The sequence below is a fragment of the Trichomycterus rosablanca genome, chromosome 5, assembly GCF_030014385.1.
Source record: "Trichomycterus rosablanca isolate fTriRos1 chromosome 5, fTriRos1.hap1, whole genome shotgun sequence".
Taxonomy (NCBI): domain Eukaryota; kingdom Metazoa; phylum Chordata; class Actinopteri; order Siluriformes; family Trichomycteridae; genus Trichomycterus; species Trichomycterus rosablanca.
In genome coordinates this window covers 8,467,756-8,480,108 of record NC_085992.1, presented here as the reverse complement: position 1 = coordinate 8,480,108, position 12,353 = coordinate 8,467,756, and the positions used below count along the sequence as shown (strand labels likewise).

Genomic DNA, 12,353 nt, shown 5'->3' with positions numbered 1-12,353 from the left:
TCCTGGGTTCGATCCCCAGGTGGAGCGGTCCGGGTCCTTTCTGTGTGGAGTTTGCATGTTCTCTCTGTGTCCACGTGGGTTTTCCTCCGGGGGCTCCGGTTTCCTCCCACAGTCCAAAGACGTGCAAGTGAGGTGAATTGGAGATACAAAATTGTCCATGACTGTGTTCGATATAACCTTGTGTAATGAGTAATACCGTTTCTGTCATGAATGTGACCAAAGTGTAAAACATGACGTTAAAATCCTAATAAACAAACAAACAAACAAACAAACCAACAATGTAGAACAGACAGATTAAAAAAAAAAATTTGACAGTATTTGTACTGTCATTACAGGAGAGCAATACATGTTTGTGTTAGGGACTTCACAATAAAATATATATTTGTACAGGTTACATAAAAATAAACTGTTATCAAAACAACAACCCCAAACATACCGCCAAATTATGTAAGGCTGGTTTCAAAAATGAAAAGGTAATTGCATGGCCAAGCCAATCTTCTGACTTAAATCCCACTGAAAATATATAGATTATTTTGAAATTACAAATCCACTAAAGAGACCCTTGTAACCTGTGGAAATCAAAGCCAATATACCAAGAGTAATTGGTGAAAATGAAACCACAATGCAGCAAAAAAAAACTAATTTTGTCTTAGAATAGACTGGTGTCTTCTCCCTTACCTTCCTTATTATTAGTCTGGGAGCATGTTGTGAAATCTGCTGTAGTGCATAGGGGGGAGGGGGGGGGGGCATTTCCCCCATGTTTGGAGAAGAGCGTATTGCCCCCTTGAATAATACCTGCTTAATGCTTGTGCTTATTTTTGTGTTTTCACACATATGTTATACTTGGTTACAGGTATATTTTAATCCATTTTTAATAAAAGTATTTACATTAAATGGTGTAGGTGGTAATGTTTAATATTTCATACAATTTATTTACACTTTCAACACTTTTATCCAAAGTGACTTACAGTTTAAGCAATTAAGGTTTAAGGCAACTTGGCAGTGGTGGGGTTTGAACCTGTGAACCTGTGAAGTCCAGTACCTTAACCGCTACGCTACAACTGCCCTTTTTTACTCCTAGTGCCCCTTAATGATACGATTTTTTCATTATACATCTAAACCTATTTGAATCGTTGAACATGTGAATCGATTTTTAACTGTCTTGTGGTGCATCGTTACATCCCTACAAAGTTAAAAGACGTTATGTGTGTACATTTTAAGTGGATACATTACCAAAACAAAATAAATTGGTTAAATGCTCGGAACTGTAGTTCTGACTGTAGATGTCATAACTGTAATATTGATTCATGCACCAGTTTGGATGGTATTGAAATATATTCACTCACTATACAGTAAGATATTGAAATGTATTCACCATGCTGGCTGACTGAAAAAAGGAAACACTGAACTTCAGATTGTCATGGTTCCTGTTAGCGACATGCCTGTGTGTGAGTATTAAAGATTGTGTGGGTAGAAACATGTAGGTCAGAAAGAAAGGCGACAGCTTCAGTATGTTGGTTCTAGCACTAAAACTCAGCATCACCTTCACCAGAACCCAAACAGAACGTAGTATATACAATTACTCATGATTATAATCAGCAGTGTTCTCATTCAGGCAAAGATTTGTGCTTCTGCTTGATGTTAATACTAAATTCCATAATTTATAATAATTGGAAATAATGTTTCCCTGCTGGGAGAGTCATTTTTAATTTAGTCATCATTGTCTAACCACATTACATATTTGATCTGTATTTTTTATTTAATTCTTTATTTTGCTTCAGACTTAATTATCACATGACTGGTTTTAGCTGATGTTTTAGTTGACATTTTGTAACACAGGACCACTCTACTACAAAGTACTTACCACCATAAGGCAGTGGTTGCTCAGTGGTTAAGACGTAGTAATCTGAAGGTTGCCAGTTTAAGCCCTGCCATGTATTTGTACTTTTGTCAGTTAAATAAAGCCTCGTGGGCAGCATCCTGTGATCACTGATGAAGGTCTAGAAGATGACCAACTCAAACAGCAGCAATAGATGAGCGATCGTCTCTGACTTCACATCTACAAGGTGGACCAGCTTGAACACACCACCACCATATCATTGTCACTGCAGTGCTGAGAATGATCCACCACCTAAATAATACCTACTCTGTGGTGGTCCTGTGGGGGTCCTGACCATTGAAGAACAGGGTGAAAGCAGGCTAAAAAAGTATGTAGAGAAATAGATGGACTACAGTCAGTAATTGTAGAACTACAAAGTGCTTCTATATGGTAAGTGGAGCTGATAAAATGGACAGTGAGTGTAGGAGGTGGTTTTAATGTTATGGATGATCAGTGTAAATTACTGTTGGATTTAAATTCTGTTATTTATTATGTAAAGTGTTTAAACATACCCAACATTTAATAGACATAGTGCACATAACATATTTTTGCACTTTTTTTTTTAGATAAACACTAGAAGACACCTGCTGTCCTCTCTGATCATGATGCCATCCTGGTGCACCCTGTTTACCTTCATCCTCTTCAGCGGGTAAGCTTAGCTGGTTCTCTTCATTCGGCTGCTGCATGCTGTTGCTTCAGAATGTACACTTCACACGTCTGCCACTTCATTGTTAAGGAAACAAAGTTATACTTTTAAACACCTGAAGAAAGTGGAATAGAGGGTGTTTCAGTCACCTGCTGTGCATGCAATGGCTCAATCATATGCACTAAACCAGCTCTGTGAGAGCTGCTTTAAATGAGAGAAATCTGACATTAACTGCCAGGATGAATGTCTCACTAACATGACGAGGACATTTTACATCACCGCATGTTCCTCTGCAGACAGCCAATCACAGCCATGATTCCTGTGGTGCACAAATAGAGAACAAATGATGGGATTGTGATTGATAACACAAGCCCATCACAATGATAATAACGCATATAGAACTTGTTCATACTCGCTCATAATTTATCTTTAGGCTTTGAACTTTGTTACTATAAGGAGCAGCCTCACAACACATGTTGTTGGTTTTGTTGCAATAGTATTTGCTACCTAAATAAGTAATCATATTAACAGTTATTTTTTGTATCTTGAAATGCCTTGAAATGGGGTGGCTCGGTGGGTAGCACTGTCGCCTCACAGCAAGAAGGTCCTGGGTTCGATCTCCAGGTGGGGCGGTCTGGGTCCTTTCTGTGTGGAGTTTGTATGTTCTCCCCATGTCTGTGTGGTAAATTGGAGATACAAAATTGTCCATGACTGTGTTTGACATTAAACTTGTGAACTGATGAATCTTGTGTAATGAGTAACCGTTTCTGTCATAATGTAACCAAAATGTGTAAAACATGACGTTAAAATCCTAATAAATAAATAAATGAAATGCCTTTTTTTATTTTACTGAAGAAATCTATTCACAAACGTAGTGCCATGTCTGGGACTGCCTGGAGTGCTATGGTATGTTTAAACATTCTAAAAGATAATAGTTACATTTATTATAGTCAAACATAGTTTGTGTGTCTGTATGTGTAACAATCACTCCAGAGCCTCTGCAGTTTTTAGTAGCTGTTTATTTAGTAGCTGTATATTAAAGTATGGCTGTGATCTGTATTCAGTAAATGTCTGCGGGTTGACTTACTTTAAATTGACTTGTCTAGTGCAGTCCTGGATGATTACATGCATGATGGGTGATGGGACATTTTTTGTGCAAACTGAAAACAAGATTGTTGTTGTCTAGGAAGCCAACTTTAACCAACCATAGCGTCTAAACTGATTTTTATCAAGCATAGAGACACACTGGAAAATTTGACTGAACATCAGAATCACTGGACCTCATTATTAGCATTATTTGGAACAACAGCTAAAACTAAATTGTGACCAGCTGATTTATGGACCCATTTGGTAAAAGAGTAGGTTAAAGACACTTGTGAAATCCTTAAATGATAAGATTGTTTTATGAAAGAAATGGCACATACACTGATCAGGCATAACATTATGACCACACTCATTGTCCATTTTATTAGCTTCACTTACTATATAGAATCACTTTGTAGTTCTACAATTACTGACTGTAGTCCACTTAGCCTGTTTTCACCCTGTTCTTCAATGGTCAGGACTCTCCCAGGACCACTACAGAGAAGGTTTTATTTAGGTGGTGGATCATTCTCAGCACTGCAGTGACACTGACATGGTGGTGGTGTGTTAGTGTGTGTTGTGCTGGTATGAGTGGATTAGACACAGCAGCGCTGATAGAGATTTTAAACACCTCACTGTCACTCCTGGACTTAGAATAGTCCACCAACCAAAAAAATCCAGCCAACAGCGTCCTGTGGGCAGCGTCCTGTGACCACTGATGAAGGTCTAGAAGATGACCAACTCAAACAGCAGCAATAGATGAGCGATCGTCTCTGACTTTACATCTACAAGGTGAACCAACTAGGTAGGAGAGACTAATAGAGTGGACAGTGAGTGGACACGGTATTTAAAAACTCCAGCAGTGCTGCTGTGTCTGATCCACTCCTACCAGCACAACACACTCTAACACACCACCACCATGTCAGTGTCACTGCAGTGCTGAGAATCATTCAACACCCAAATTAAACCTGCTCTGTGGTGGTCCTGTGGGGGTCGTTACCACTGAAGAACAGTTTAAAAAAGCATGTAGAGAAACAGTTGGACTACAGTCCAGTGCTTCTATATGGTAAGTGGAGCTGATAAAATGGACAGTGAGTGTAGAAACAAGGAGGTGGTCATAATGTTATGCTTGATCAGTGTATGAATAATTTTTAGTTTGGAAAGCTTGAAACTGATTCTTTATTCTTTGCAAACCAGATCATTCTTTCATTCTGGAGGTATTAGAGTCGTTGTTGGTGTTCAGGTCCAATGTAAGTGAGCTGCTGAAGTGTTGTGGTTATTGGGTGGTTGTTAATTGTAATGCTATGAGACAGCGCAGGTCTCCTGCTGTTATAAGTGCTATTTATTTTTGTCTGAGATTACATTAATAATTGTGATGTTACCTGCACAAATGAAGAACTTGACAGATCTATGTTCACTTGTCAAAGGAATTTTTTCAATAAGAAAAAGGGAGCTGGGACAGAACAGAGCCATGAAACGTTTACATGATTTGTTGCTTAGAAAGTCCAGTATCCAGCAGCAGTGTGCTGTATTGAGTTCCATGTCATTAAGACCAAAAGGACGGTTTTAATACAGTTGATGATAATCATTTTCAGTGGTAAAGCACAATTCTCCCTAATAACAGGCTTTTTTTTGTCTCTCGTGAGTCGTGCCAGATTATGTTTAACTCTGCATAAAATTAATTTGTCTAGTTTTTACTGTGTTACACAGGATGAGGTTAATAAACAAGCAGAATAATCAGTGTGTCATTACCCGAAAAGCAAAACGGTATAACTGTGAACGCACACAGAAAAACACAAAAGGAGGGAATAAAAAACACAGTTAGGGGTAAAGCTTCCTTTCTGCACTCAGTATGTGCAATGAAAACAAAGGTTTTTTATTAAAAATATCTAGAGTCTTTTGTAAACAGGAGTAAAAACAGAACACTCATTACAGTACCTCTTATAAAACCTGGTGTAATGCATTCATTATTTGATTGTATACTGTATGAACTGCTACAGATCCAGTGGTGTAACTAGGAGCTCATGGGCCCCAGTGCAACAAAAAATTTTGGGCCCCCCCAACAAATTTCATATTGGTCTAGTAACGTTAAGCAGGTCACACAGATTCCCTAAATCCCTTGCTGTGCACTCACTGTATATTTTGATTACATTTATTCTGATATTTCATTGTCTTCTAGGTATTTTAATGTTTTACTTAACGAAACGTTTTTACTTTCGTTATCGCCGCTTTACCTCTAGCATTAGCTACTTGCTACTGTCTGGCGTGGATGCTACGGGCCTTTTGCTGCGTGCGGTGGTGGATGTGTGGGAATAAAGGCACACAACAAGGTAGAGTTCACTTTAACTGTTTAGTCAGGACTTCAATGAGTGTTACAACATTTTAGACTGCCTAGCTCCAGCAAACTACCTACTGGGTTTAATGCCGGGGCCATACGGTGAGTCTCATATACAACTAACTAACTGCAGAATGTCCGTCTGAACCGGGTGCTGCATTCTGATTTGCTGAGCTGAATGTCAATATTGTAATATAATAATAACGACCTGGCGAGTGCAGCCAAAGGGGGGGGGGGTTGGGTGTTGCAGTGGGCCCCAGTGCACCTGCCCCCCCGGTAGTTACGCCACTGTACAGATCGCTGCTGGAGTTCTGCTCTTGAACTGAGAGAATCTTTCATTAGCAGCAGTACAGCTGAGAACTGGACAAAAATGATTCAATAATTAGCTGATGTAATGAAACACTGCAGTAAACTTAGTTTTCTTTGTTTTTTTAGGAACACTATACTCTCCAACATCATACTCTTATCTTCAAGATTATACTTTCAACCATAACACCTACAGTTTCATAACATCAATGCTCCACTCCTTTTAATAACTTCAGTTTTTGTCCAGTTCTCAGTACTGCTGCTAATGAAAGATTTTCTCAGTTCAAGAGCAGAACTCCAGCAGTGATCTGTAGCAGATCATACAGTATACAATAAAATAATGAATGCATTACCATGTTTTATAAGAGGTACTGTAATGAGTGTTCTGTTTACAAAAGACTCTAGATATTTTTAATAAAAAACCTTTGTTGCACATACTGAGCCCAGAAAGGAAGCTTTACCCCTAACTGTGTTTTTTATTTTCTCCTTTTGTGTTTTTCTCTGTGGGTTCACAGTTATACCGTTTTGCTTTTTGGGTGATGACACACTGATTATTCTGCTTGTTTATTAACCTCATCCTGTGTAGCACAGTGAAAACTAGACAAATTTCTGCTAGAGTTAATTTTATGCAGAGTTAAACATAATCTGGCACGACTCACGAGAGACAAAAATGTGGGAGAATTATGCTTTACCACTGAAAATGATTATAATTTGGTTTTAGACTACTCATGGTGATACACGGCTATGTAAATATTACTAAGTGAATGGTCTTAGCACCCATCGTTTTGTGTTTTTGTTCCTTCTTTACTACTACGTACCATGTCTGTAAGGATTCCAAATTAATTTACTAGTTATTTTGTCTCAGAGTCTTCTGAGCCTCTCTTATACTTTCTCTTTTAATAATAATGACATTCAGTTTTCAGTTGCTGCTTTATCCTCATCAGGCTTGCAGTGAATCTGGACCCCAATGATTGTTACATCATAAACTGGTTTTATGACATCATAAAAGCTGTATTATTGCAAATACTATTTCTAGAAAGGTTGGGACATTTTATAAAATGCAATACAATAAAAATCTGTAAAAACCCAGTTAAACCACTTCTTGTGCGGGTGGCGCCATTGGTAGGGTAATGGTTTTGTTCATACATAGCGAGCTGGCAGGTTCTGATCATTCCCTGTCTGTTCTATTTATGAGGGCTAGTTTGTTGCAAAGGACCAGAACAGCCAGTCATATTGTAACATGCAATTCTCAGTTCTGCGCTTTCCCTATTTTATCCACTTTCTCCGTTGTGGGTTGTGGATGTGGTACCTTAATTAAGTATCTGCAAATGAGTTCTATTTCCATTCTTGCAGGTGTGTGGAATTTGTCTCATGCCTTATGTTTTGAGACATGTTCCACCCCCTTTACAATAATCGTAATCATGTAAATAATAAACTTGTATTATTAGATCATAATGAGTTGGTATTATTATTATTGCACAATGTGTATATGATAATAACTGTAATGCAGGTATTAATGCAATCGTAAAAAAGTTTATATGTGATATTGACATCGTAATTATCATAATGACTCATCATCATAATGGTGGTGCTGTTATATTGTTATGTTAAATATGTTATGTTATTAGGTATGACTAAACCTAATCTGTGGTTCTGTTGATGTTGTTTACATTTTCGGCATTTAGCAGACGCTTTTTATCCAAAACGACTAACAGTACTTTGACACTATACTGTCTAAGCAAATGGGGGTTAAGGGCCTTGCTCAAGGGCCCAACAGCAACAACCTGGCAGTGGTGGGGCTTGAACCAGTGACCTTTTGAACCCCTAGGCTACAACTGCCGTATTATGACATCATGATGTGGTTTATAGCATTTATAACATCACGTTATTAGATTATAATGGAAATGTGAATAAAACAGGACCAGCCGGTGTTAAATAACATTTTCCTTTTAATACACAAAATCAGCCAATTAAAATTAGTATTGCAAAGCTGTATTTTGTGTTCACTTAGGTTGTTGTTCTCATATTAATTTATCTTGAAGATCTTGAACAATATAAAGTGTAACAATAACGCCAAAATAGAAGGAATTAATAAAGTAAATACTTTTTGTTCCTTACATAATTTTTCATAGCAAAACAAATAAGTACTGTGACAATTATTCACTCTCAGTTGCTGCTCCATCTTACTTGTAACAAGGATGATAAAATATTAACCACTGCACAAATGAGCAGAAACAGATTTTAGCTATGTTTAATGGGTGGTTTTAGGGCTTGTCATTAAATAATTAACCGAGTGTGTTAATAGGTAGGTTTTGAACATTTGAACAGTGTAAACTGTGTGTGGCTGAGGCAGTATAGTTACTGTGATGTGTAAGCCATGTGGGAACTGGCAGTAGGGTTAGGCAGGGAATTTTGGAACGCAGGGCAGCGGTAGGTCAGGAGTTAAGGTACTGGGCTAGTGAGCAAAAGGTTGCCATTTCAGTCCCCACTATCACCAGGTTACCACTGTTGGTCTCCTGAGAAAGGCCCTTAACTCATGTGTTCTGTTGATAATGACTTTAATGCGTTGTTCTTTGGGGTCCCAGAGACACTGGTGTTGTGTGGGTAAAATAAAATTACATTGAGTGTGTGTGAGAGCGAGAGAGTGTCAGCTGTGCCCTTAACACCAGACAGAAACTAAACATAAAAATCTATTGCCTTGAATCATGTATTCTAGCTGGGGTCTCTGAGACCCCAAACAGAAGGGTATTAGGGGGTTTGGAACACAATATCAATATAAAAAAATATATTTGCAGTTTCCATAAAATTAGATAAAGTCATGATGTATTAAGGTGATTGAAAGACGCTATGTATATTCCATTATCTGTTAAGGAGGTTTTGGGATCTCGGGGACCCCAAACAGAACATGAGGGTTAACCATTAGTTGCTTGCAAGATATTTGGTCTAAAATGCCCTTAGTTATGTCATATTGAAAGCTTAATAGAATGCCTTTATTTGTCATATATACATATACAGGTGTACAGTACAGTACAATACAGTACTTTCTTCGCATATCCCAGCTTGTTTTGGTCAGAGCGCAGGGTCAGCCATTGTACGACGCCCCTGGAGCAGAGAGGGTTACAGTGGCTACATGGCAGAGCTGGGATTTGAACTCTCAACCTTTTAGTTGATCGGCCAAAGCTCTACCCACTGGGCTACCACTGTAAATACGTAGTATAAACATTAGCTGTAGGTACAACTATGCTACATCTATAAAATGACAGTGCCTCGCTTTAGTGAAGTTCTGGCTTCTATATCCACATTTGATGAAAAATTACATCAGCCCAGACAGCATTCATGTCTGTGAAACTGACTGTATTTATTATTCTACCTGTGTCTCACTGCAAGGGCAGACACCCATCCCTGGTGACAGGTGCCATAGCTGGTGATACTTTTTAGTTTTTCTTTTGTGTGTTGGAGCTTTTTCTTGACCACTTAGACTTTGGGAGATATTTTTACATATGGAACTTTATAATGCACATTCATAACCATTTTGGTTCTGTATACTCATTTGCCATAATTAAGTATTATCATTATTTGTCATTAGCTGAAATACTAATGAGGAGTTGATCCGTTGTGACTTCTCTTTCCTGAATTGTTTAGCTGTCCGTAGTTGATGTGATAAGTAGACCTTGCTGTGCTGCTGACATTAAATCTCCACCCACATGATGAGCTAAAATGCAAAAAATAACTTCCCTGTAACAAACAACAACCTTTTATAAATGTCTGCCATCAAGCCAGTTCCATCATACTACCTTGTCTTTCATAATTTTCTAATACATATAGTATTAATTAATATTAGATAAAAATACACCGATCAGCCATAACATTAAAACCACCTCCTTGTTTTTACACACACTGTCCATTTTATCAGCTCCACTTACCATATAGAAGCACTTTGTAGTTCTATTGTTCTATTACTGACTGTAGTCCATCTATTTCTTCATGCTTTGTTAGCCCCCTTTCATGCTGTTTTTCATTGGTCAGGACCCCTACAGAGCAGGTATTATTTAGATGGTGGATCATTCACAGCACTGCAGTGACACTGACATGGTGGTGGTGTGTTAGTGTGTGTTGTACTGGTATGAGTGGATAAGACACAGCAATGCTGATGGAGTTTTTAAACACCTCAGTGTCACTGCTGGACAGAGAATAGTCCACCAACCAAAAACATCCAGCCAATAGCGCCCCGTGGGCAGTGTCCTGTGACCACTGATGATGGTCTAGAACAGTGGTTCTCAAACTGTGGTACGCGTACCACTGGTGGTACGTGAAGCAGCACGAGGTGGTATGCCAGGTAATCTCGGAAAAGTCATTACATGCACCGAAAAAAAAATTAATAATAATAAATAACAAAATGTGTAAATTACTAATAAAATTCTTATAATTCTGTTTTAATAAAATCAGTTTAATTAAAACAAATCGTATTAAAACTAATGTGTTATTTAAAATATTCGGGGCTACGTACTTCATTACGTCTATACTTCACGTTCGCGGTTTCCATCTGGAAATTTCCGAAACGGTATCAGTAAAGTTATCAGTAGATCTCTCGCTTTTATCAGATCAGATCTGCGTTTGAAGCTCACTGATCTCGTTCCTGGCTGCTCCGCTAAACAGACGCATCTCACTCACTCACATGCCGATTCTATTGAACGGATCTTTGAAATGAACGAAAGGAGCCGAGTCTTTTATTTCTGCACAATTCTTATCGGCTGTAATCCACCCATTCAGCTTCCATCAGTAAAGGGGAATTAATCGTAAATCGTAATAAAGGCTGTGTATTGTCGATATTCAAATCCGAAACACTTTCAGTATTGCGGAGAACGAGACACACACACACACACACACACAGAGAGAGAGAGAGAGAGAGAGCGAGAGAGAGAGAGTAGTATAATTACAAATAATTGAGAAATAAACTATAAACTTGTTTAATTCTGTTAAATCTGATTATTTCATTGTGCTTATGTTTTAAAGCAGAAACAAACACAGTCACATCTCTGTACAAGAGAGGATTTTTCTGAAACTTAATGAAATGCAACCACAGTCTGCCTCTTCCCTGTAGTGTTTTTGCCTTTTGAAATGAATCTTTCTCATTTAAGTGATGTTTGAATTAGGCCTACATTTAATGCAAATTTGATGTTAATATCGAGGGTGTCTTATAGTTTACCTAGTAGCGTGAAGTCACTTTTTGAACGGCTCCTTGAAAGGAACCGAGCCAAAAGATCCAGCTCCCGTCAAGAAGCCATAATTCCCATCACTAATATATATATATATATATATATATATATATATATATATATATATATATATATATATATATATATACACACCTAATTAATGTGAGCCTTACGTGGTTCTGTGATGAGAAACATAGGTGGTACTTGGAAGTTTCGATTTGATAATGGGTGGTACTCGGTCTAAAAAGTTTGAGAACCACTGGTCTAGAAGATGACCAACTCAAACAACAGCAACAGATGAGCGATCGTCTCTGACTTTACATCTACAAGGTGGACCAACTAGGATGGGTAGTTTAATAGAGAGGACAGTGAGTGGACACGGTATTTAAAAACTCCAGCAGAACTGCTGTGTCTGATCCACTTATACCAGCACAACACACACTAACACACTACCACCATGTCAGTGTCACTGCAGTGCTGAGAATCATTCACTACCTAAATAATATCTGCTCTGTGGGGGTCCTGACCATTGAAGAACAGGGTAAAAAAAAGTATGTAGAGAAACAGATGAACTACAGTCAGTACAGTCACAAAGTGCTTCTACATGGTAAGTGGAGCTGATAAAATGGACAGTGAGTGTAGAAACAAGGAGGTGGTTTTAATGTTATGGCTGATCAGTGTATATCAGTTGTAATTTAAGTATTTGTTCATTCCAGTTTAGCAGAATCTTTTCTAACATTTGCTGTCTGCTGTAAGGGAAAGTGAAGGCTAACACATGCTTACTTTAAGACACTTAGATCCAGCTGGTGCTTCTTTTTGCACTGCAGTGCACACATCACTGAGCAGATTAATATTTCTGGAGGGGGGTAGTAATTTTCCCACTTCATA

At 38.2% G+C, this 12,353-nt stretch overlaps 1 protein-coding gene across 1 annotated transcript in view; it reads left to right on the top strand.

Annotated features, from left to right (window-relative positions):
- The window catches only part of LOC134314259 (gamma-aminobutyric acid receptor subunit pi), a 58,060-nt gene that overhangs the window by 15,933 nt on the left and 29,774 nt on the right, over positions 1 to 12,353 (top strand). Inside the window, exon 2 of the mRNA XM_062994817.1 lies at positions 2,446 to 2,528. Within this exon, the coding sequence (XP_062850887.1) occupies positions 2,482 to 2,528 (47 nt within the window). The 5' untranslated portion in view covers positions 2,446 to 2,481. The remainder of the gene's footprint in view (positions 1 to 2,445; positions 2,529 to 12,353) is intronic.